The 22,878-nt window shown below is 38.5% G+C and overlaps 1 protein-coding gene across 1 annotated transcript in view; it reads right to left on the bottom strand.

The window, feature by feature from the left end:
• Nucleotides 1-2,741: 2,741 nt before the first annotated feature.
• Nucleotides 2,742-22,878, bottom strand: part of LOC124774958 (G protein-activated inward rectifier potassium channel 3-like) — a 106,711-nt gene continuing 86,574 nt past the window's right edge. The window contains exons 5-6 of the mRNA XM_047249676.1: nt 20,799-20,924; nt 2,742-3,552 (exon numbers count right to left, since the gene is read on the bottom strand). Coding sequence (XP_047105632.1) covers nt 20,818-20,924 — 107 coding nt within the window. The 3' untranslated portion in view covers nt 2,742-3,552; nt 20,799-20,817. The remainder of the gene's footprint in view (nt 3,553-20,798; nt 20,925-22,878) is intronic.

Raw genomic sequence — 22,878 nt, 5'->3', positions numbered from 1 at the left:
AAGGTTAATGACATCTTAGAGACAGTAGGTTCCTCAAAATGGCAGTGGGCTGGCCACGTCGGAAGAAGAAAAGACAACAGATGGACGAAGGTAGTACTGGAGTGGAGTCCAAGAGAGCACCGGAGGCCTAGAGGAAGACCACCAGACAGATGGGACAAGGACATCAAGAAGATCGCTGGTAACACCTGGCAGAGAACTGCCCAAGACCGTCCCACTTCGAGAAGACTGCTGAAAGCCTACCTGAATCCACGACTTGAAGAGGCCACATCATTTAATGATTGAATTGGCTGATGATGATGATGATGATGATGATGATGATGACAACTTTTCCAAGGATGAGGGCAGTCGTGCAGGTACAGTGAATTTGGAACATTACAGTATGATGTTAAATGACTTTTTGTTGCCTGAAGTGCCAAAACTCTCACACATTCAATGTGTCTGTACTGCGAGTTTGTGAAATTTTCCCTGGTAAATTGATCTCCAAGAGGGGTGACATAAAATCGTTCCAGTTAGTCCAGTCCCCAGTCAGTCCAGATTTGAGCCCCACAGCAAGTCTATGTCAATAATCTGACTTCTCTGGAGCAACTGAAAGAAAACATATGTAGCAAATGGCAGCTGTCCCAGCCATCCCAGTGCCTATGTGTCGAGGCCTCATGCAAAATTTTGTTCATTGTTGAAATGTGTGCTGTAGGCATGCTGTATTGCATTTAAATGACATTATTCTTAATAAAGAAATTCCTAAACTGTAGGTTTCAATAATAAATAAAGATTTTGTTGATAGACTTCAATCTCTCTTTTATTTTGACACATCCAATTAAACTTTCTTTTGAGATACACTGTATTATACAAACTTTTGGTTGGTTTTCTATTTTAGGCCTAAAACTGTAAGATGTACATCTACTTTGCTGTTGCTGCACACCTGAAATTGTATTATTTTAAAGACTGAGTTGCAGAGGATGGCCTGGTGTTTAGCATTTTTATGACATGACAATATGTAATCTGCATAGCAATCAGGAAAAGTATGTTTCTTTACTTGGTTAAAAAGTAGCATTTTTTCCTGAGAGTAACAGTAGTGGATGTTCTGTTTCAATGTTTTGAGTTATGTTGTGTATCCTTGGTGGTTTGGTTGGTTGCTGTTTTCATTCAGAAAATGAATTTAGAAAGACTTGTAATGTCACTCCCAAATTGCAACTGCTCATTTGTCCATTCTGTCAACTTTTGTCCAGTGTGCTGCTGATTTTGAATATTCAGTGGAAGTTTGTGCATTGAAAGAATTGAGGTAAACACACTTTGGTAATTGTCTATGAATGTATATTATATATATTTAAAAACAAAGATGATGTGACTTACCATACGAAAGCGCTGGCAGGTCGATAGAAACACAAACAGACACATACATACACACAAAATTCAAGCTTTCGCAACAAACTGTTGCCTCATGAGGAAAGAGGGAAGGAGAGGGAAAGACGAAAGGAAGTGGGTTTTAAGGGAGAGGGTAAGGAGTCATTCCAATCCCGAGAGCGGAAAGACTTACCTTAGGGGGAAAAAAGGACGGGTATACACTCGCACGCACACACATATCCATCCACACATATACAGACACAATATGTGTGGATGGATTATCGGTTCAGAAGACATAGTAACTGAATATGGCGCCTTGCTAGGTCGTAGCAAATGATGTAGCTGAAGGCTATGCTAAACTGTCTTCTCTGCAAGTGAGAGCGGATGTAGTCAGTGAACCATCGCAACTGGGGCGAGTGATAGGGAGTCTCTCTAGACTAGACCTGCAGTGTGGCGGCGCTCGGTCTGCAATCACTGACAGTGGCGACACGCAGGTCCGACGTATACTAACGGACCGCGGATGATTTAAAGGCTACCACCTAGCAAGTGTGGTGTCTGGTGGTGACACCACAAAAATATTCCTTCTGTACCTGGTGATTGACAGTTAGGCACAGAAAGGGGTGATGTCAGTTTGCCATTGCCCACATGCTAATATGGCAGTGGCAGCAACAGCTCTGCTATTTGGTACTGAGTTCCTTTACATGTTTTCTGTTAACCTACAGTTCTGAGTTTGTCATGCAGGACCATAATAGCTTATCACTCAGCAGCCCATTCTCTCTATTAGCTGTAGATATTCTTTTGCATATTTATAAGACAAATCGACATGAAGAAACAAAGTATATGATGGAAATGAGTGACAGCAGTTACATTAGTGTTTGTAATTGTCTTCTGCAGAGCAATATAATGTTGGCAACCAAAACAGAAGACACAACCAAGCTTGTTACGTGTTTGGTTGTTGCTTTGGTAGCTCGTTTGCTGTTTTGATCTGTGAATATATAAGTTGTGCCAGTAACCATATGCTCTATGTTGAGTCTGCAGTTAAGCAGTGATCTCTTTGCAGCTATTTGTTGCAGTTCTGCACTATACTATTTGGCTTATTATTTATATTACATTCTATATCTTTCACAATACACATGTCACATGCAGATACATTTTAAAAAAATCGTCTGTCAGACATCAATGATCTGTGACTAGTAATTAAGAAAAGCAGTGGATCAAATACAGATAGTCAGGCAATACTCACTTTATCCCAACCCAATTAAATGCAAATTTGCTCCCACTTTGTTCAAAGCTTCTGTTTATTTTGAGGCAAAATCACAAATTGGTTTGCAGGAGATAATCAGGTGAAAGACAAATAATTCAATAATACAGAGCTACAAAACAGTTTGTAAATACTCGCTTTATTGCTTCCATTACTTATATTTTCTTTCTTCTCACTGAAAAATTACATGTACAACCATTTATTTTGGTCACATTATTCTTTTCATAGTCACATTTTACCAATTAATATAAATTTTTGATGCTGAGTTACTGGATCACAGTATACAGCACAAAAATGTAAACTTTGATTGTTACGGTCACAGCTATAGTTTAAGCACATTAGAAAAGGTCACCAGAAAAGTTAACTATTGGCGTAAAACAATCTGTAATTTCAAAATCAGTTTTTATTTATGACTAGTTCTGAAGGAGCAAATTCTGCTACTTCTGGAAAGAGTCACTATTAAACTATTTTCTCTTTCATTGGATTTAATAAAACCATCTTTAATAAAGAAAATGTTGAATTTCAAGTGCAAAAACTTGATGGTGATTGTGAACTTGTGGGTGATTGTGAGCAGTAGGTGAATCTGGCCGGCCCTTGCACAGTGTGTTCCATTCAAACAAATTAGAGGTAGAATGTTTCATTTAAACAAATTTGTTCAAAACTTCTTTTTTCAGATCAGTTATTTTCAAGGCTTGTTAATGTAGTCCATCAGTTCTTGGCATAAGAAATCCTTATTTTCTGCTATAAAAAATCTGTCTACTGTTGTCAGACAACAGTTTCATCAAGTGTGTTTACAATAGATAAGTTGTTAATATCTATTGAGTCTGGGACATCCAATAAAGGTGTATTCTGTGAGCACACCACTGCAGTTTTACTGTTCCTTTGCTCGTCTGGTAGTAAATGTGGCTGAGAAGAGTACAAACTGCTTCCAAGGTCACTGAGTCTTGATGCTGAAGAAAAAAGTTCACATAATTAATATGCTATGAATCAATAAATTGTGAATGACTGAATTTCTGCATCAGTGAAATTCATACTAAATACATTAACTATTTTTATCTGAGAATTTTTTAGTGTTGTTTTTATTTTTTTATTTGAGTAGCCCCTTTGGCTAAAACATTGTTGATATAAATGATTATTGGTTAAATCAGTTAAATTTATGTTTCAATGATAAAGATATTTATGAATAGTGCTGACTTGGTGCCAGTTTTTGATATCCTGCAAACAGTTGATAGAGACTTCATAGATAAATGAAAACCACTCAACATTTTTCTCCAGTTTTTGTGTTTTCAGTAGATTTACTGCCCTGAATCTGTTGTTAAAGCTTAGCTTTCACCCTGTGAACAACCGAATATTTTATATTCATTTTTTTCATTCCCTACACACTATGTGATCAGATATCCAGACAATGCAGACAATGCAAAACAGAGTTTTATGGGACCGCTTCATCAGATACCTCACAGAACACAAAATATCATCCATAATTGCTATGAAAGATAAGGAATGACTGTTTGATGAAGCTAATGGACTTTCAGTATTTGCACGTGACTTAAAGCCACTACAGCTGGAGCCAGTAACAATGAGTTTAGGCTCATTCTGTGCAACTATGTCATTTATTCTCCAACAGCTAGTGAGCATTCTGTAGTGTTCTGAATGCTCTGTAGTAGATGCCATAGCCAGTGCAACCATTAAACTTCATCACATCAAGTTATTTAGTGAATTGTTATTCCATTTGTTGTAAATTAATGTCACTGATGGTGATGGTAAGTGACAAATTCTACATAAGCAACTGAGAGGCATAATTTGTGGGATATACACGTTCTTCAGGTGCAAAACACATTTATATGTGAACACATTAATGCGTGTACCATAGCTGTCTCTTGAAACCAGCAGCACTCCCCATCCACACCTCCACCTGTGCGAACCACCATCACTCATGCACCAGACTACAGTGTAATAAGCTACTGAAGGTTATTTCAAACATTTTAAACTTAATAAGATAAACTTCCTTAAAGAAAGTGACTATTCAGTGTGAACTGTAGCACATGGCTAAGTGATGGCTCATGGGCTACGAAGCACACTGAGAGATGGCAATCGGTAGATCTACAGTAGGATAATAAAACCTATGTCAGTCAACATGTAAGGGTTTTTGGGATTATTGAATACATGGAAACTAATTAGCATATACAGTTGAAGGCAGGGCAAAAATGGATAGTTAGGATAGGATCAGAATCTATGTTCTTCCATCAACTAATCAAAAGTGGAGGGCAACTGGAAGTTTACCATTCAGAGTTGAAGCAGAGGGTAAAGCAGTAAATTGTTTAATCATTGTCACCAGAATGTACACTGTGTTTGCAATGAAATATATACTGAAGAGGCAAAGAAACTGGTACACCTGCCTAATATCAAGTAGGGTCCCATGAGCACACAGAAGTGGCACAACACTATGTGGCATGGATTTGACTAATGTCTGAAGTAGTGCTGGAGGGAATTGACACTATGAATCCTGCAGGGCTGTCCATAAATCTGTACGAGTATGAGGCGGTGGAGGTCTCTTCTGAACAGCACAATGCAAGGCATCGCAGATACGCTCAATAATGTTAATGTCTGTGGAGTTTAGTGGTCAGCGGAAGTGTTTAAATTCAGAAGAGTGTTCCTGGAGCCACTCTGTAGCAATTATTGATGTGTGGGATGTCACATTGTCCTGCTAGAATTGCCCAAGTCCTTCAGAATGCACAATGGACATGAATGGATGCAGGTGATCAGACAGGATTGTATGTCTCACATGTCAGAGTCATATCTAGACATATCACTCCAACTGCACATGCCTCACACCACTGCAGAGCCCCCACCAGCTTGAACAATCCCCTGCTGACATGCAGGGTCCATGGATTCATGAGGTTGTCTCCATGCCTGTACACGTCTGTCCACTTGATACAATTTGAAATGAGACTCGTTTGACCAGGCAACATGTTTCCTATCATCAGCAGTACAATGTTTATGTTGAAGGGCCCAGGTGAGGCATAAAGCTTTGTCTTGTGCAGTCATCAAGGGTACGTGAGAGTAGGCCTTCAGCTACAAAAGCCCATATTGATGATGTTTCATTGAATGGTTCGCATGCTGACTGTGGTGTCACTGCCAGACACTATACTTGCTAGGTGGTAGCCTTTAAATCGGCCGCGGTCCGTTAGTGTACGTCAGACCCGCGTGTCGCCACTGTCAGTGATTGCAGACTGAGCGCCGCCACATGGCAGGTCTAGAGAGACTTCCTAGCACTCAACCCAGTCATACAACCAACTTTGCTAGCGATGGTTCACTGACAAAATACGCTCTCATTTGCCGAGACGATAGTTAGCATAGCCTTCAGCTACGTCATTTGCTACGACCTAGCAAGGCGCCATTACCAGTTACTATTGATACTGTGAATAATGTACCGTCAAGAGCGACGTTCACCATTAATGGATTGAAGTTAAGTATTCCACCAGCTACGTCTGTTTTTTCTAAATTCTAATTTCCTTGTCCTGTTTCAGACCTCACGCCAGCCTGCGTGAGCTAAAACGCGTGCCTTTCGGCTTCCTCTAGTAACACAGTGTTGGCTCTCCTGCCAACCACAACACTGACACTTGTTGATGGCCCAGCATTGAAATCTGCTGCAATTTGTGGAAGGGTTGCACTTCTGTGATGTTGAATGATTCTCTTCAGTCATCATTGGTCCTGTTCTTGCAGGATATTTTTCCAGCTGCAGTGATATTGGAAATTTGATGTTTTACCAGATTTCTGATATTCATGATACGCTCGTGAATTGGTCATATAGAAAAATCTCCACTTCATTGCTACCTCAGAGATGCCGTGTCACATCATTCATGCACCGACTATAACACCACATTCAAACTCACTTAAATCTTGATAATCTGCCATCGTAGCAGCAGTAATTGATTTAACAACTGCACCAGATACTTGTTGTTTTATATAGGCGTTGCCAACCATAGCACCATATTCTGCCTGTTTACATATATTTTTATTTGAATATGCATGCCTACACCAGTTTCTTTGGTGTTTCAGTGTAGTACTTAGACCCTGTTTTTCAATCACCAGATGCTTCTTTTATGTGTATTACTGAATGTTGATGCAAGAAAGATTAAATTTCATTTTCAGTTTTACCATTATATGAATTAAAATTTTTTTGTTGTAGAACAGCTTTCAAACAGTGTCATCCTTGTATTTGTGATAAGTTAGGTACAATTTGGTCACATCTCATCTCATCGCATGTAAAGAAAATTTAAATTTTGAAATATTGGCAGCAGAGCTATCAGGAAAAAATAGTAAGCTCAACAGATTAATCATTGCATATATGTCCCATTAAACCAAAGGAGGTATTCAGGTGTTCTTTACCAAGTAGCAACTGTTATAAAGGATAAATATTGTAATAAATAAGGCCGTAATTATGAAATATAAATGTTAACACAAGCACATCTATTATCAATACTAAAATTTTTCAAAACACATCAACAATATTATGAAAAGGACAGTTGTTACTCACCACATAGCGGAGTCGCAAATAGGCACAACAACAAGAAGACTGTCAGAAAGTGAGCTTTTGGTCAACAAGGCCATCATCAGAAATAGACAACATACTTAAAGACACACACTCGCACACACATGACCAGTCTGTGACTGCTGAGTGTGGCCTCAGCAGCCAGAGACTGTGCTCATGTGTGTGTGAGTTGCATTTGTGTGAGTGTTTATGTGTGTGTTGTCTGTTTCTGATCAAGGCCTTATTGGTTGAAAGCTCACTTTCTAACAGTTTTCTTGTTGTTGTGCCTATCTGTGACTCAGTATCTCTGCTGTATGGCGAATAGCAACTATCCTTTTCATAATATTGTTACATTACATCCTATATTTTTCAAGGCATATTAAGTAATTATCATGTCTTATTAAGAATTACATGTGCAACAATAGTTACTTTAACAATAGGCCATGCAGTAACAAATAAAAATGGTGATTCACATAATGTATCTGAAGACCTAGGTGTTACATATCATCACAGCCAAATTATAAAGATAAATTCGCTACGTGGAAACAGTTTCCTATTGTCTTGTCATTTGAAAATTGGGATGAGGTAATAGCTGTAAGAATTAAGTATGGAAAGTTCAGTGCATTGGCTACCATATTCAACACGAACTTGGAAGAACAATATCCCCAAATTATTGGCATCTACCACAAAAAGAAATAAATAATTGGTGAAAGACAAGGTTCTAGAATTGAGTCCTGCTTAAGCACAGTTGCAATCTGCTAGGAAGTTTCAAAACAGTACACTCTCTGACGAAGATGAAAGATTAATTCTGGAAACAACCCTTCAGGAGCATTAATCAGCAAGATCTACATCTAAATCTACACAAATTCTCTGCAAACCACCATGAGGTGCATGGCAGAGGGTATGTCCCGTTGTACCAGTTATTAGAATTTCTTCCTATTCCAGTCATGTATGGAGTGCGGGAAGAATGATTGAATGCCTCTGTGCATGCAGTAATTATTCTAGTCTTATTCTCATGATCTCTATGTGATACAAAGGGGATTGTAGTGTATTCCTAGAGTCACCATTTAGAGCCAGTTCTTGAAACTTTGTTAACAGACTTTCTCGGGATAGTTTACGTTTATCTTCAAGTTTTTCAATTCAGTTCCTTCAGTATCTCTGTGACACTCTCCCATGGATTAAAGATACATTGTAATACTTTTGTGAAAGTAAGAGAGTGAGACTGACAGAAGTGAAGTTGTGTGGGTGCATGATTAGTCATACGTGGGTATCATAGTCAGCAAGAAAACTGCCTACAAAAGGCAAGGTTTGGGTTTTGAGCCCTGGCCTGCCACTATATTGTTTAATAACATATTATTTGTGATAATACTCTCTAAATGTACCCTGTTAAATTGGAAAGAGCCACTACTTTAAAAAATAGCTGCTGTATATCTTCCATTCATAGCTTAATATTTACTTGATTACTTTGGTATTTTTCACATAAAATATGCACTTACATTTGTTACGAAAGTGAACTGTTCACAGTACACTACTATGATTGACATAGATTTGCAGCAAACATTGTTACTTGTCATGTGACCATCAGGAATTTTTAGTCTCTGACTCCAAATAATCACGTAATTTGTAGAATAAATAATTGTGGAGGTATGTTTTTAATTTTGTTTTGAATTGTTAGGGATTTCCAATTTCTTGCTTTATGTTGGATAGGATCTTGTTAAACACCACTGCATCACAAAACATAATGCTATGCTGAATTCTAAGCAAGGAAGGAAAGTCTACATGAAAACCAGTTTTCTACTGTTTGTCCCTTTCTCCTTCCCCCAACACCTCTTCGTCTTTGCTACACACTCCAGCCAAGTTTGCTACTTACACAAATCAGATTGCACTCTCAAGAGACAATGATGGATCCGTTTAACAAAAATATTTGCAAAAATAACAGGACACATCCCTCGCATGTAGATGAAGAAATTATGTTATATGAACATGAATCTGGAAATGCTTTGTTTCCATGTTACAACACGTTTTCTCCAACTCATTAATCATGGGAAACGCACAAGAACAGAACATTAGAATCATGGGGAACTTGCACTCTTGATTACGTCTGGCTACGTTGTGTACTGCCAGTGTTTTGTTTTAAATGTCCCTGTTGCCATGCGACATTGTTAATGACTCTTTTTCTCCACCCAGGCTCAATCACAAAGTTATCATAATTTCATAGAGAATGTTCTACCTGTTCTACTAGCTGATGTACCTTTAGCTGTGCGATAAAACATGAACTTCATGCACAATGGGGCACCTCCTCATTTTAGTGTTAATGTCTGTCGACTTCTAAATAACAGATTCGGTGATGGATGGATAGGTACAGATGGACCAATTTCCTGGCCTCCATGCTCTCTGGACCTATGCCCACTGGACTTCTATTTGTGAGGGCATTTGAAAGCTCTTGTGTATGGAACCCCAATACAAGATGTTGAGAGTCTCCATGCCCATATTATGGAAGGCTGCGAAACAATTTGACGTACTCTCGGGATACATGAGCGCATCTGAGATTCACTACAATGATGGGTTGATGCATGTATGAATGACCACGGAAGTCATATTGAACATCTGCTTTGAGAAAGAGTTGCATGTGGTATGCTGGTGTATTCCATTTGTGTGTCCATGGTCAATGAGTTGGAGAAAATGAATTGTAACATGGAAACAAAACATTTCCAGGCCTACATTCATACAACATAATTTCTTCATCTGTGTGTGTGTTTGAGTGTGTTCTTTGAGGCTATAGATACTGTGATAATGAATATCACCGCAGGCAGCTCAATTGAAAAGGAATGGATGTCTCCAAAAAGGGCTTTCATGGAAGTTGAACAGACAAACATAGGTAAAAATGATTAATGGAAAATCTCAAATTAAGATGTGAAACAAATACTAACAAAGAGATAGAGGGGCTGGCCAGTACTTACCTGAGCTCAGTACAGCTGATAGATACACAAAACAGAACAGAAAATTTACATTCCTATCTTTCGGAACTTCGTTTCTTCATCAGGGAGGAGAGAGGGGAAAAAAGGGAAGAAGGGTAAGTGGATTCAGTTACTCACAACCCAGGTTATGAAGCAACAGGGAAAGGTAAACAGGGAGGGTAGCAAGGATGGAGGCATGGTTGTCAGAGGGAAGCCAAAGATATATCTGACAACCATGCCTCCATCCTTGCTACCCTCCCTGTCTACCTTTTCCTGTTGCTTCATAACCTGGGTTGTGAGTGACTGAATCCACTTTCCCTTCTTCCCTTTTTTCCCCTCTCTCTTCCCTGATGAAGAAACAAAGTTCCAAAAGCTAGGAATGTAAATTTTCTGTTCTGTTTTGTGAATCTATTGGCTGTACTGAGCTGAGGTAAGTACTAGCTAGCCCCTCTATCTCTTTGTTAGTAAACATAGGTAAAAGGAAGATAACTCCAAAGAAACCGTGGGTAACAGAAGAAATAATTCAACTGATTGATGAAAGAGGGAAGTACAATAACATTTAGGGAAATTAAGGAATACAGAAATATGAGTCACTTAAGAATGAAATAAATAGAAAACACAGGGAAGCCAAGATGAAATTGACTACGGAAAAAAATCTGAAGAAATTGAAAAAGAAATGGTTGCCAGAAGGACTGACACAGCATATAGCAAAGTCAGAACAATCTTCAGCAAAATTAAAAGCAGGAGCATGAACATTCAGTGTGGAATGGGAATTTCAGTATTAATTGCAGAGGGGAAGAGTGGATAAGTGGAAAAAGTGCATTGAAGGCCTTTATGATGGGGGAGGGCTTACCTGATAATGTGACAGAAAAAAATGAAAATAATTATAAAAGTCATAGGGGATCCATATTAGAGTCAGAATTTTATCAAATAAGGCAGAAGGGATAAATAAAGTTCCTTTGGAATTTCCGAAATCATTGACAAAGTGGCAAACAAGTTCGTGTGTAGAATCTACGAGTTCAAAGATATACCAACAGACTTTGGGAAAAATATCACCACATGGTTTCAAGCTAGCCAGGACAGATACGCACAAGAACTATAGCACAATCAACTTAGCACATTGACTGCCATGAGGCTGGAGACACAGCAGAGCCTTATGCCTGATGCCATGTACATTCCAGAGGCCACCCACTCCACTCTCTTTAGTACACTATGCAGTACTGTGCACTGATTTGTATTTCTTGATCGAGTTGACACTGGGATATAGGAAAACAGTTGTAGCATCTTGTCCAATTTTGGTTTTTGCAATTTTACCTTCAGCAGACTTCTTATTACTTATTCTTACGAAATAACACTGCTCCACATATATTATAAAGTTAACTTCTAATTTATATTTTGATATGAACAGTGATATCTGCTTTATCATCTAAGGTGAGTATAAATGGTCTTAGCTCAGATGGATTCCATACTGTCAACCAGTGGAGTGGCATGACATAGTAAACATAGAAATACGACTGGTTTTACAGACGAAGAATAACTGAGGATGTTCGAAGACCCTGATTTTGATGTAGGTGATCTAGTACTATGAGTTTTATGATGAAGAAGATGTGTTTGTGGACACATCTGATAGTGACAGCTATGTCTATGACAATGATTATGTTGATTATGGTAATGGAAATGGACTGCGAAAAATCTACAGGTAGTGGTACTGCAAGAAATCACAACTCTGACCAGAGCTGAACTGATATTGTCTCACCAACCCAAGGTCGCACTTACAGGCCATGTTCATCCGAGGTACGTGTTATAGCAACAAGTTGCATGGGACCGTGATTGTATTACTAACACACCATCCAAAGATGTACTCTACTAAGCAGAATGGAGTTTTTGGCTCCCGACATGCATATGCCATCAGCATGAAACTCTGTTGTGTCCACTGGTACCCTAGTGGCAGTCAACATGTTAACTACATGTAGGAATGTGTTCTGATGTTTCAATCGATAACAGAAGCAGAACTTAAGAAAAATCAAGACACATTCATAGGATTTATAGAACTGGAAAAAGTGGTTAACAGTGTCAAATTGTGCAAGGTGTTCAAAATTCAGAGAAAAGTAGGTGCAAGCTATAGGGAAAGATAGATAATATATAATCAGCACAAGAACCAATATGGAACAATAAGAATGGAAGATCAAGAACAAAGCACTCAGATTAAAAAGCATGTAAGACAGAGATGTAGCCTTTCTCATCTGCTGTTAAATAAGTTCAGTGAAGAAGCAATGATGAAATATAAGAAAGATTCAAGAGTGTGATTAAAATTCTGGATGAAAGGATAACAATGATAAGGTCTGCTGAAGATGTTGATATCCTCAGTTAAAGTGATGAAGAATTACAGGATATGTCGAACAGAACAAAGAGTCTAATATGTACAGAATATGGACTGAGAGTAAAACAAAGAAAGTAATGAAGAATATTAGAAATGGGATTAGTGATAAACTTAACATCAACATTGGTGCTTACAAAGCTAAGGAAATCTGCTATCTTGGAAGCAAACTATGATATCTGAAGAATGGGGTGCCAGGGCAAGGTTGGCACCTTGCAATGAAACTACAGAAGAGTATGGTCCCTATATGCCACACTAATGAATGAGCAATGCCACTGTAGCTGTGCCTCCTAGAGCTTCATTGCTTCATTACACCACAGCAATCAGTGGTCCATTTATGGCTGAGCAGAGCAATGCTTGACCCATGTCACACTCAATGATCAGAATGACGGCATTGTCTTAGATAGACCACTAGTGTGTTAATGTCACAGGCACAACATTAAGGTGAACATTGGCAGATATTCTTCAGTTGAAGAGCCTTGTAAATTTGTCTGTATGAAGTGAGACTTTAATATTGAGAGACAGTTGCAAACACTCAGAACATTCCTGTGTAAATGGATTGTACAAAGTAAATTTTCATTTCTAAATTGCAATAAAGGGAATTAATATTTTATAGGTTACAGTTCCACTTAATCTCTTGGAGCAAACCAAACAACCCATCATTGTGCTGGTGAGTGTATTTTCATACGGCACAATACATGGCAATGATGCTGGTTGTAAACTATCCTTGCATCACTTGCTGCATGGTTACAGAGTAAGAGAGTGCACGCTCTTTAACTGCCTAGTGTTGCCAGCTTTCTGTTCTTGAATTTTGTTTAACATATCAAGTGTTTCACCATTTGTGAGCCACTACAGGAAATGTCTTTCACTGAAATCACTCAGTTTCAGGTGTACCAGATTGAATGCCAGCCACTGATATCTCTACTCTCTCGTGCAACAGCATCGCTACCATTTGCTGCACTTAAAATTTTGTCAATACCATAGTCAGAAAGAAGAATGGTCAGAACATCAGACACAACTGGAGGCTCATTTGCTTCTTGTACCATAACAGATATGGGGCACAATGCTTTTTTTTGTCGATGATGGGAGTCAGTGTCTACTGTCTGTGAGTAAAATTGTATCTAGACACTAGTCCCGAATCAGTCAACTATGACAACATCATTAAAGTATTCAATGGTCATTATGATGACCAAATCCTTGTCACAGCAGCCATGTTTAAATTTTTTTCATGTCAAGCAGAAGCCTGCTCAAACACTAAAACACAATGGATTGCCAAACTCAGAGGTCTCTCAAGGCATTGGAAGTGTAAGTGTTCTTGCGGAATCAATTAGAGTGATTTCATGTTACGTGATTCAACCACACAGAATATATCAGATGCATACATTCATGCTGCAATTCTAAAACTAACACATCCTGTTAAAAACAGTTCTGTCTGTTGTAGAATCTCAAACTATTGCAAACTTAACAGAGGTTGATTTTGAGGCTCCATGTATGTCTGTTGTCCACAGTGCACAATTCACACAGTCTAAAGTATGTGAAAGTGTTAAAGTGGTTAAAAATTGGATTCAGACAAAGAGGAAGCTTAGAAGTAAAAACTATCAATCTTGTGGTACATGACATGTGCAACAAAATTCTGTGAGGAAGTCTTGTTGTGAGTGCTTTTTGAAAGGTGACCAGAAAGCTTGACCTTTTCATGGTGCAAAATGCCACCAGTGCAGATGGCAAGGTCACATTCAGACAATGTTTCTATGTGGCAACCTAGTCTCAGCAAACAGCCACGACTGGGTGAACGTGCAGCTGCCGCACAGCTGTCAATAGGTGTTTACGGTTGTGGTGAAGCCATTAACAATGGCACAGGGCAAACCTCTCACTTCTGCATTGCAAAATCTTCCATTGCAACATGCAGGCAGGGTAACAAACTTTTTATTCCATTACAAGTGTAACAATAGACACTTATGTTATAGATGAACACAGGTCCTTCTGTTTCCCTAATTAATAAAGACACTTATGACAGAATTGATAGCCCACTGCTACAGCAACCTATTTCTATTTTGTCTACCTACAACAGATGAGAAATTCCAGTCCTTAGCATGTGTGGTTTACCTGCAACTTTTTGTAGAGTGAAAAAATGTGTTTTGTTTCATGTACACAATTCCAGAAATAGTGGAAACATTTTTCAGTTAAGTTTATTTGATTTGTCCAAACTGTGCATGTGAGATAATGTGTTACAAATCAGCGTGCCTCACACTAATGGTTGTGACTTGTGTAGTAAGTAAAAGGAACTGTTTGAAACAGGTTTAGGAAGGGCTAAAGAGTTTGAAGCACCAATTACAGTGAAGAACAATCTGGGGCTGTGATTTTTTCGCACACAGCCTGTCCCAAGCAGTTTATGTCAGTGTGCTAATTTTAAAGTAAAGGTTAATCCTGTAACATTAAGCAGCTCCAATCAGTCATGGGGAAGCTCACCTATTATATAAAATTTATTCATAATGTTGCACATATTACTGCATTGCTAAACCAGCTGTGCTGTGAAAATGTTTCTTTTGTGTGATCCAAAGAATGCCAGAACATATTTGTTGATGTTTGATTCATTTTGATTCAGCTGAGCCTGTCATGATAACTAAGGATGCATCAAAAATTGCAATGCTGGGCTCTGATATTGTCCAATTACCAGTATGACTTTTTGTACAGGCTCACTGCTCAACATTTGAACACTGACTTGTTGCCTTGGTTACCAATTAGTGCTTGATTCATTTGAGGAATCATATTTTCAAATTGATTCTCAGGATTTTGAAAATCTTAAAATTTTCCTCTTGGTTTTCAGTGTGTTGCCACACAGCAAGTGCTTCTGATGCAGCTCTTCAGGTTATTTTGTAATATGTGTGCCATGGGTGGCCACACAGATTGGAAGTAATTCCCCAACCAACGGTGCATCACTATTTATCACATTGTCACACGCTACCCACACAGTCAGGTGTTCTGCTGTTGCATACAGAGAACAATGATGAGCATGTTGTGATTCCTCACTTCCTCCAGCAGGAATTTTTATTTTCTTACTGTGCAAAGATTATTGGTGTGTAATCCATGCAAAAGTACTCACCTGATATTATTGTACTTGGCAGGGCATGGATGCTCAGACTGAGCAAGCAGCATCTTGTTGCAAAGTTTGTGCAGAACATCAATCAGTTCTACTACAATGTTGTTTTGAGTGGCCATGTCTGTTTGGATTGTGGCAACAGATTCATTTGAGTTTGTAGGTCCGTTCTGGAACACACAATGCCTGTTAGTGGTAGACACTTATAATAACTTCCCTTTTGTTGTCCATGACATCCAAAACTACTGCAAGTACTGTTTCAGATTTGTCTTCCATTTTTTGTCTTAAAGGTCTTCCAGAGGTCATTGTTTCAGACAATAGACCACAGTGCATGTCAACCAATTTCCAAAAGTCATGTGCTGCAAATGGCATACACTATGTGACAACTGCAGCTTTTGATCCACGGTCTAATGGTGAAGCTGAATGGTTCTCTCGTACATTCAAAAGTCACATGGAGAAATTCCATGCCTCCTGCACGAGGGAACAGGCACCAAAAATTTTCATGTCATTTAACCACTCCTTGCTTCCTAACAAGAAGTTGCCAGTGGTATTGTTATATGGTCATAGTCACTGTATCCTCTTGCATCTTCTGTGCCTGCCACGATAGCAATCTGTTCTGCAAGGTCAGACAACATTTCAGCCGCAGGATGAAGTCTTCTACAAAGTTCTTTGAAAGGAACAGTGCTGGGAGCATGGAGTAATTACAAAAGCCACTGGATGTTCTTTTTACATCATCTAAGGCTCTGCAGGACTATTGCAGCACCGCCAAAACCTGCCGCGGTGCACTTCTGAGTATGTCATTGATTCTGGCACAGCATGTTTGTTCGTGGACCAAGCATGTCACTGTGGTCCACACCAGTTGTCACTTCCATCTTTCTGCCATTCATGACTGGTACATCCACTGTGGCACCCACAAAGGACGCCATCCCATCGCCACCAATGTCGGCACCAATCTCACAGCCTGAACCAATGTCCACAGACAGTCTGCCCATGGAAGGTCATCATACCACACAAGAAGGTCAGTTTGGTGTTCAACGGACCACAGCACCTGCTCCTCTGTACGTGGGCATGCAGCCTGTGACTGGTTTTTCAGCCTGTGTTCCAGGTCACCCACAAGGTGGATACCGGGGTGCAGTTAGAGAGCTGCCATCGGGGCGGGGGGGGGGGGGGGGGGGGGCGTGGGAAGGGAATGTAGTGTTGTCCAAAGAATGGAGTACCAGAGCAAGGTGGGTACTTTGGAACGAAGCCACAGAAGAGTATAGTCCTCGCATGCTGCATCGCCAGATGAGCAACGCCAGTGTAGCCACACCTCCTACGGCATCACTATGCCGCTGCTATCAATGATCTACTTATTGCAGAGCAGAAGAATGCTTGGCCCAGTTTGCAGTCAACAATCAATACAATGTCATTTGTCTTAGGTAGACCACCAGTTATTAATATCTTAGGCATAATGCAAAGGTGAACATTGTTAGATATTCTTCAAGTGACGAGTCTTGTAAATTTGTCCATATCAAGTGATATTTTAATATTCAGAGATAGTTCTAACTACTCAGAACACTCCTGTGGAAGTGAATTGTACAAAGTTAAGTAAATCTTCATCTCTATAGTATAATAAAGTGAACTAATACTTTATGTGTTGTATTTCCACTCAACCTCCTCCCAGAGCAAACCAAGGAACCCACCGCTGTGCCCGTGAGTCTATTTTCATACAGCACAACACAAAATAACATGACAGATGAAGCAAGGACATAAGAAGCAGTTTAGAACAGGCAATGAGGACATTTCTGGCCAAGAGACGTCTGGTAATATCAAGCATTGTAAGAAATGTCTGAGAATATACACACACTGTATGGTGTGGAAAAACTGGGAAAGAAAAGAATCAAAGCATTTGAGATGTGCCACTATAGAAGGATGTTGAAAATTATGTTGACTGAAAAAGTAAGGAAAGATGAGGTTGGCCACAGAATTGGCAAATAAAGCAACATATGGCAAACACTGACAAGAACAAAGGGCATAATGATATGACATGGGGGAGACGTCAGGGAATAACTTATATGGTTCTAGAGAGATCTTTAGAGGGTTTTTATGTAAGGGAAGACACACACTGGAATATATCCTAGAAATAATTGAAGATGTAGGGTGCAAGTGGTACTTTGAAATGAACAGGCTAACAGTTACAATTGCCATCATTTACTAGGAAAAATTTTAACTTTTTTAGTCAGCAATGGCATCCCTAGCGATTATTTGGTTAAAAAACATTTCTTACACTTGTCTTTTCCATCCATTTTAAAAAAATACTTGTGAGTTTTTAATTTTATCACTAGTAAGTCAGCAAATGATTATGACTTTATACTTTTCTGACCTATATATATTGTCATTTTTCTTTAGTTTTATTTCTGTATTGAACCAGAATCTCAACATCTGGGAAGAAAGGAATAGTCTCTAATAGAAGAGTAATGCATTATCTTGTTGAAGTGCCCTCAGTCAATGAGACCCAAGACAAAATCAAATCATTGTGTGGTTGCAGTTTTGTCCAAGACAACCATCAGAGGAAAGATAAAGAAATTTTTTACTGTTGAAGATAAGAGCCATTTATGAGTCTGAACAACATGTTGCAAACTTCATTGGCCCCTCTCTTTGCATTACCTTCATGATACAAAAAGAGCTCTGAATTGTAATGCTGTTTATGAACTGGAGCCAAAACCACATGCGTCACTGACCTAAATTGTTTTTGTAATCATTGCAGTTTTCTGTGGGCCTATATCTTCAAGACAAGGCCTTGGACTATGAGTGGTTCCTATACATTTACACTGACTTTGGACAAGTCCATAGAGCCATAAAAATTATTACTAAAAATTCCAGACTAATTCTGAAATCAATGATTCATATATAAATGAACTGAATTCAATAAAATGGAATAAAATAATAACCCACAATATAGATGTTAATTAATCAAACAAAAAGTTCTTACATCCTAAAAGTTACAGGGAATTATTCAAGCAACGCTGCTGTACTAAACCACAAAATGTAAAGAAGGAGTTCACCTCACAACTAAGTAAAATAGGATTCATAAGACTATTATATCATTATAGGTCTAAGTATAGCAATGCTAACAAGGAAATGTTTGTGAAATAGATCTCCAATCCAGGCAGCAAAATGCGTAGCAAGTGATCTATAAAAATAAACATAAAAGAAACACATTTGGCCAGTCCACTCTCAGATGACAAAGTCATTAAAGATGTAAGTAAGTGAGAGGCACCACTACCAGCCACAAACAATATACTAAGAGATAGCTTTTGCTGGACTTGCATACTATAGAAGTTATTCAATGACTCAGTAGCTAAGTTCAGAAAATCTAGAGTAAAGAATTACTATGGCCCCTCAAATAATATTATAAAATGCACTAAAAATAATAAGTAGATCCACTGATTAAAATAATTAATAAAATATTAAATGAAGACAATAATCCAGAATGTTTGAAAATATATGTAGCTAAACAAATTCTTAAGAAAACAGGCATGCCATCTCTGGATAATTATCAATCTATTTCTCATATACCTATAATATTGGAGATGATTACATAAATAAATGAACCAATATTTTAAATCTAATAATATACTTACAATTAGCTCATCACAATGTAATAGATGGAGGACCATCCTTTCTACAGTCAAAGCAGTTGAGCTGTGTAATAGTAAAAGTACACAGTTGTTTTGAAAATAAAGAGATAATCTGTGCAACGCCATTGGATCCAAGGAATGCATTTGATGCAGTCTCTGACCAAAAATGCCAGTATAGAGTAGGGGAGAGCGCTCTATGCTTAAAATGCCTTAATGCAGACTTATTTGAAACAGGAAACAGTTACTGAAGATAAATAATCACAAGAGATTCTCTTTCATTTGCAAAGGATGTACTTCAGAGATCCATTATTTGATGTTTCTGGTGATAATTTATGTGAATGATTTATCCTCAACTGTACCATGTTATACAGAGCAGTATGCACATGACACAACACTCATTACGTGCGGTACCAAGCTTAAAAATGTACATCACAGTATGCTGATAGCAATGGATAAATATTTCAGGCTAATGTACTATATAAAAGTGACAGTAAAACTAAAGATATTATGTTCAGTCTAATGGTTCCAGTCATTATAAGAAAACAGTCAAACCAAAGGATTTTAACTATTTTATATTAGCTTGGATACCCACTTGGGAAAATCTATGGCAGACTAACATCTCAACTACTTGCTGTAAAAGCTGAGGGGATGTGTCAGTACAGAACTCCTGTTATATACATATTATGAACTCTTTCACTGCCATCTAAATTATGTTGTAACTCTTTAGACTCAAAATTAATGTTTAATGGCAAAAGGAGGCTATAAGATGCAGTGCAGGATTTAGCCCATGAGAACTATTTAGAAATTATTTTAAACAGGTTAATATAATGATGGTGTCTAGCCCATGAGTCTATAAGGGCCTTGTCTTTATTAAAGAAAACCTAAGCAAGTATGACCAAAGGAGGTCAGTGTGTGTGTGTGTGTGTGTGTGTGTGTGTGTGTGTGTGTGTGTGTGTGTGTGTGTGTGTGCGTGTGTGTGTGTGTGACTACTCACATTATAGATGGAATTAGAATAAATTATGTTGATAATTGCATGTGACGTTGTGCGTTATTATTTTATCCCATTTTATAAAATTCAGTTTATTTACTTATTTATGAATTATTTGCTGCAGAAACCATGGAAGTCTGGAGTTTTTAATAACAATTTTTATGGCATTAATGGACTTATCTAGAGTCAGCATATATGCTGATGAAGTTGGTGTTGAGTGACCTTAGGCGCTTTCCAAGAGCATATAGGAAGCATACTAGTCTGAGGCCTTGTCTCAAAGATAAGAGCCATAGAAACTGTAATGGTTGCAAAAACTATGTAAGCCAGTGACTCATGTTGGAGCTGCAATAGAGAGACTGTAACTTTTTTGCCCTGTGTGTACTTACCTTGCTTGGTAATGAACATCTAACACTCACCACTCATCTACATGAAAAAAGGGTTAAGTGCTAATTTACTTTACCTATGTCACAGCTGATGGCTTGGTAATTTATTACTTTGTTATCAACCCCTTTGTTATCACAATTAAATAAATTACATTATCAAAAAGTAAATAGTGGTTTTAGTATGTGAGTATTTTTTATGCATACAAAGAATAACTCTACAAGTGGAACAGACATATTGACACACACCTTGTTCAAACTAAGTATGCTACAGTGAAAGCAACTGTTCTCTGATGTCAGCAGGGCTGTGCACAGTATTAGGCTCACTGGTGACCCGGCGAAGGGAAGGATTCATAGGCACACTCAACGCATTATCTGTTGCCAAACAAACAGTAATACACAAAACACACATTAGTGATGGAAGAGCAACATAACTTACTTGAGTGCATAAGCAGGACAGTACATACACAGGAACACAAAGTTACAAACATAAGTATAATCTGAAACTTGATGCAATATTAAATGCTACATTAACTGCATTTAAATTTTTAAGTAAGCAGAAAGCAATTTACACTTTATATAACCACAGTAAGCAACTTGAAACAGTGTTAATATGATGAAGAAATATAATATGTTGTGTTTCACGTTTTGTAAACATATTAAGATCAATGTATGTTTGAGATGCAGATTCTACAAATGTTTGTACAGAGTCATTTTATGTGGAAAACCTCAAAAGAACAACATGACAGGTGCTTCAGTTCATGAAAAACAAACACTCAAAGTATCTTCTTGTTAACAAAGTTTATAAGTGTTGCATGTGTATACCCTTCATCACATGGCACATGTCTAATAAATAGTCCTGTTCTGCTCATATCCAACCCAGCATATCAGGAGTGATGGTAAGAACAACTGCTGCAAGTCTTCAAAGTTCTGTGGTAGGAGTGGTACAAAATCCTATCCTTGATGCAACTACACAACAAAAAAATTGCAAGTGGGTGGTGGCCACTCAAGTGGTGGCAGGTCAGTGACTGCAGCACAGTCTATCCAGAGACATGGCAAAGTCTCATTCAGGTAACCTCTTACACATTTGTGGGAATGTGGAGGGGCTCCATCTTGGTGAAAGAAAAAAACCCTTGCTATCTGTTTTACTTTGGGGCATGAGCCACAATTGCAGCATGTTGAAATAGGTGATACCACTATCAGTGTTTTCAGTGAAGAAGAAGAGTCCATAGACTGGTGTAGTGCATGTTAACTTTCTCAGAATCGCAGATGTATTAGGCACTTGAATGTGGATTCTCTTCATCCATATGCATGTTATGTGTCAGGTGACTTTTCCCAAAAGATGAAAAGTGTCCTTTTCCACTGAATATTAATTTGTTTGCAAACCCATCATTTTCAAGATGGTTTTGCATATCAATGCAGAAATGCAGATGGTGCAATTTGTCACTATAGCTTATGGCTTGCAAGAGCTGCAATTTGTATGGCTTCACTTAAGCTGCTTACAAAGGGTTTTCCATCATAAAGGTGTAATTGCTACAACACCAGCACTCCCCACACTGTGTTCTTTGACGTATGCATCTCACGTGCATGGTGACAGATACTTATTGATGAATTTTCTCTCACATGATCCAACATCTTTTCCTCAAATTCTACTGTGTGAATAATTCTTTGTCAAGAACTTTAGCAAGCTCTGTATAGCTTGAAGAAATCATGTTATACCCGTGAGATTTTTATTAGGGTTATATCTGTCGTAACCCTATGCATCAGTAACTTATAGTTATCAGTGCCACCACAGACACTCTCATGTATAATTTCAGCTGCTTTCTGAGTAACAGATTTTATCTGTTCTAGAAAGTTTATTTTCTTGTCTAGAAAAATGCCTAACTATCTACAAACAGTACTGTTTTTTACAGGGACCCCGCCAAGCCTTGGCGAAAGGTTTCTGGCAAGGGAAAGTCTTCCCTTCAGAATTAGGTTGGTCGGTTGAGGGGTGGGGGAAGACACCAAACTGCTGGGTCATCAGTCCCTCGGAATTAGGCATGTGGTTTTATGAACAGCTGTAGTCAGCTTGTGTCCCTGTATCTGAGCAAGCACATCATTCGTCTTTTCCTCAAGTCTCACCCTGGTGTCTGAAGATACAACTACTAGGATGTCACCTGCATGTGCAACAACACATTTTGGTAATCTTTTTGATTACCTTGCTTTGCCCTGCAAGCCACTGGACACTACATCCACTATAATTATCTACAAAGCTCTCATACAGACATTTGGGGACTCTGAGAGCTTGGAGGGGTGCAAACATGCAGTCCACCAAAGGCTACTAAATGCG

The sequence above is a fragment of the Schistocerca piceifrons genome, chromosome 2, assembly GCF_021461385.2.
Source record: "Schistocerca piceifrons isolate TAMUIC-IGC-003096 chromosome 2, iqSchPice1.1, whole genome shotgun sequence".
Taxonomy (NCBI): domain Eukaryota; kingdom Metazoa; phylum Arthropoda; class Insecta; order Orthoptera; family Acrididae; genus Schistocerca; species Schistocerca piceifrons.
This window is presented reverse-complemented; position numbering and strand designations above follow the sequence as displayed.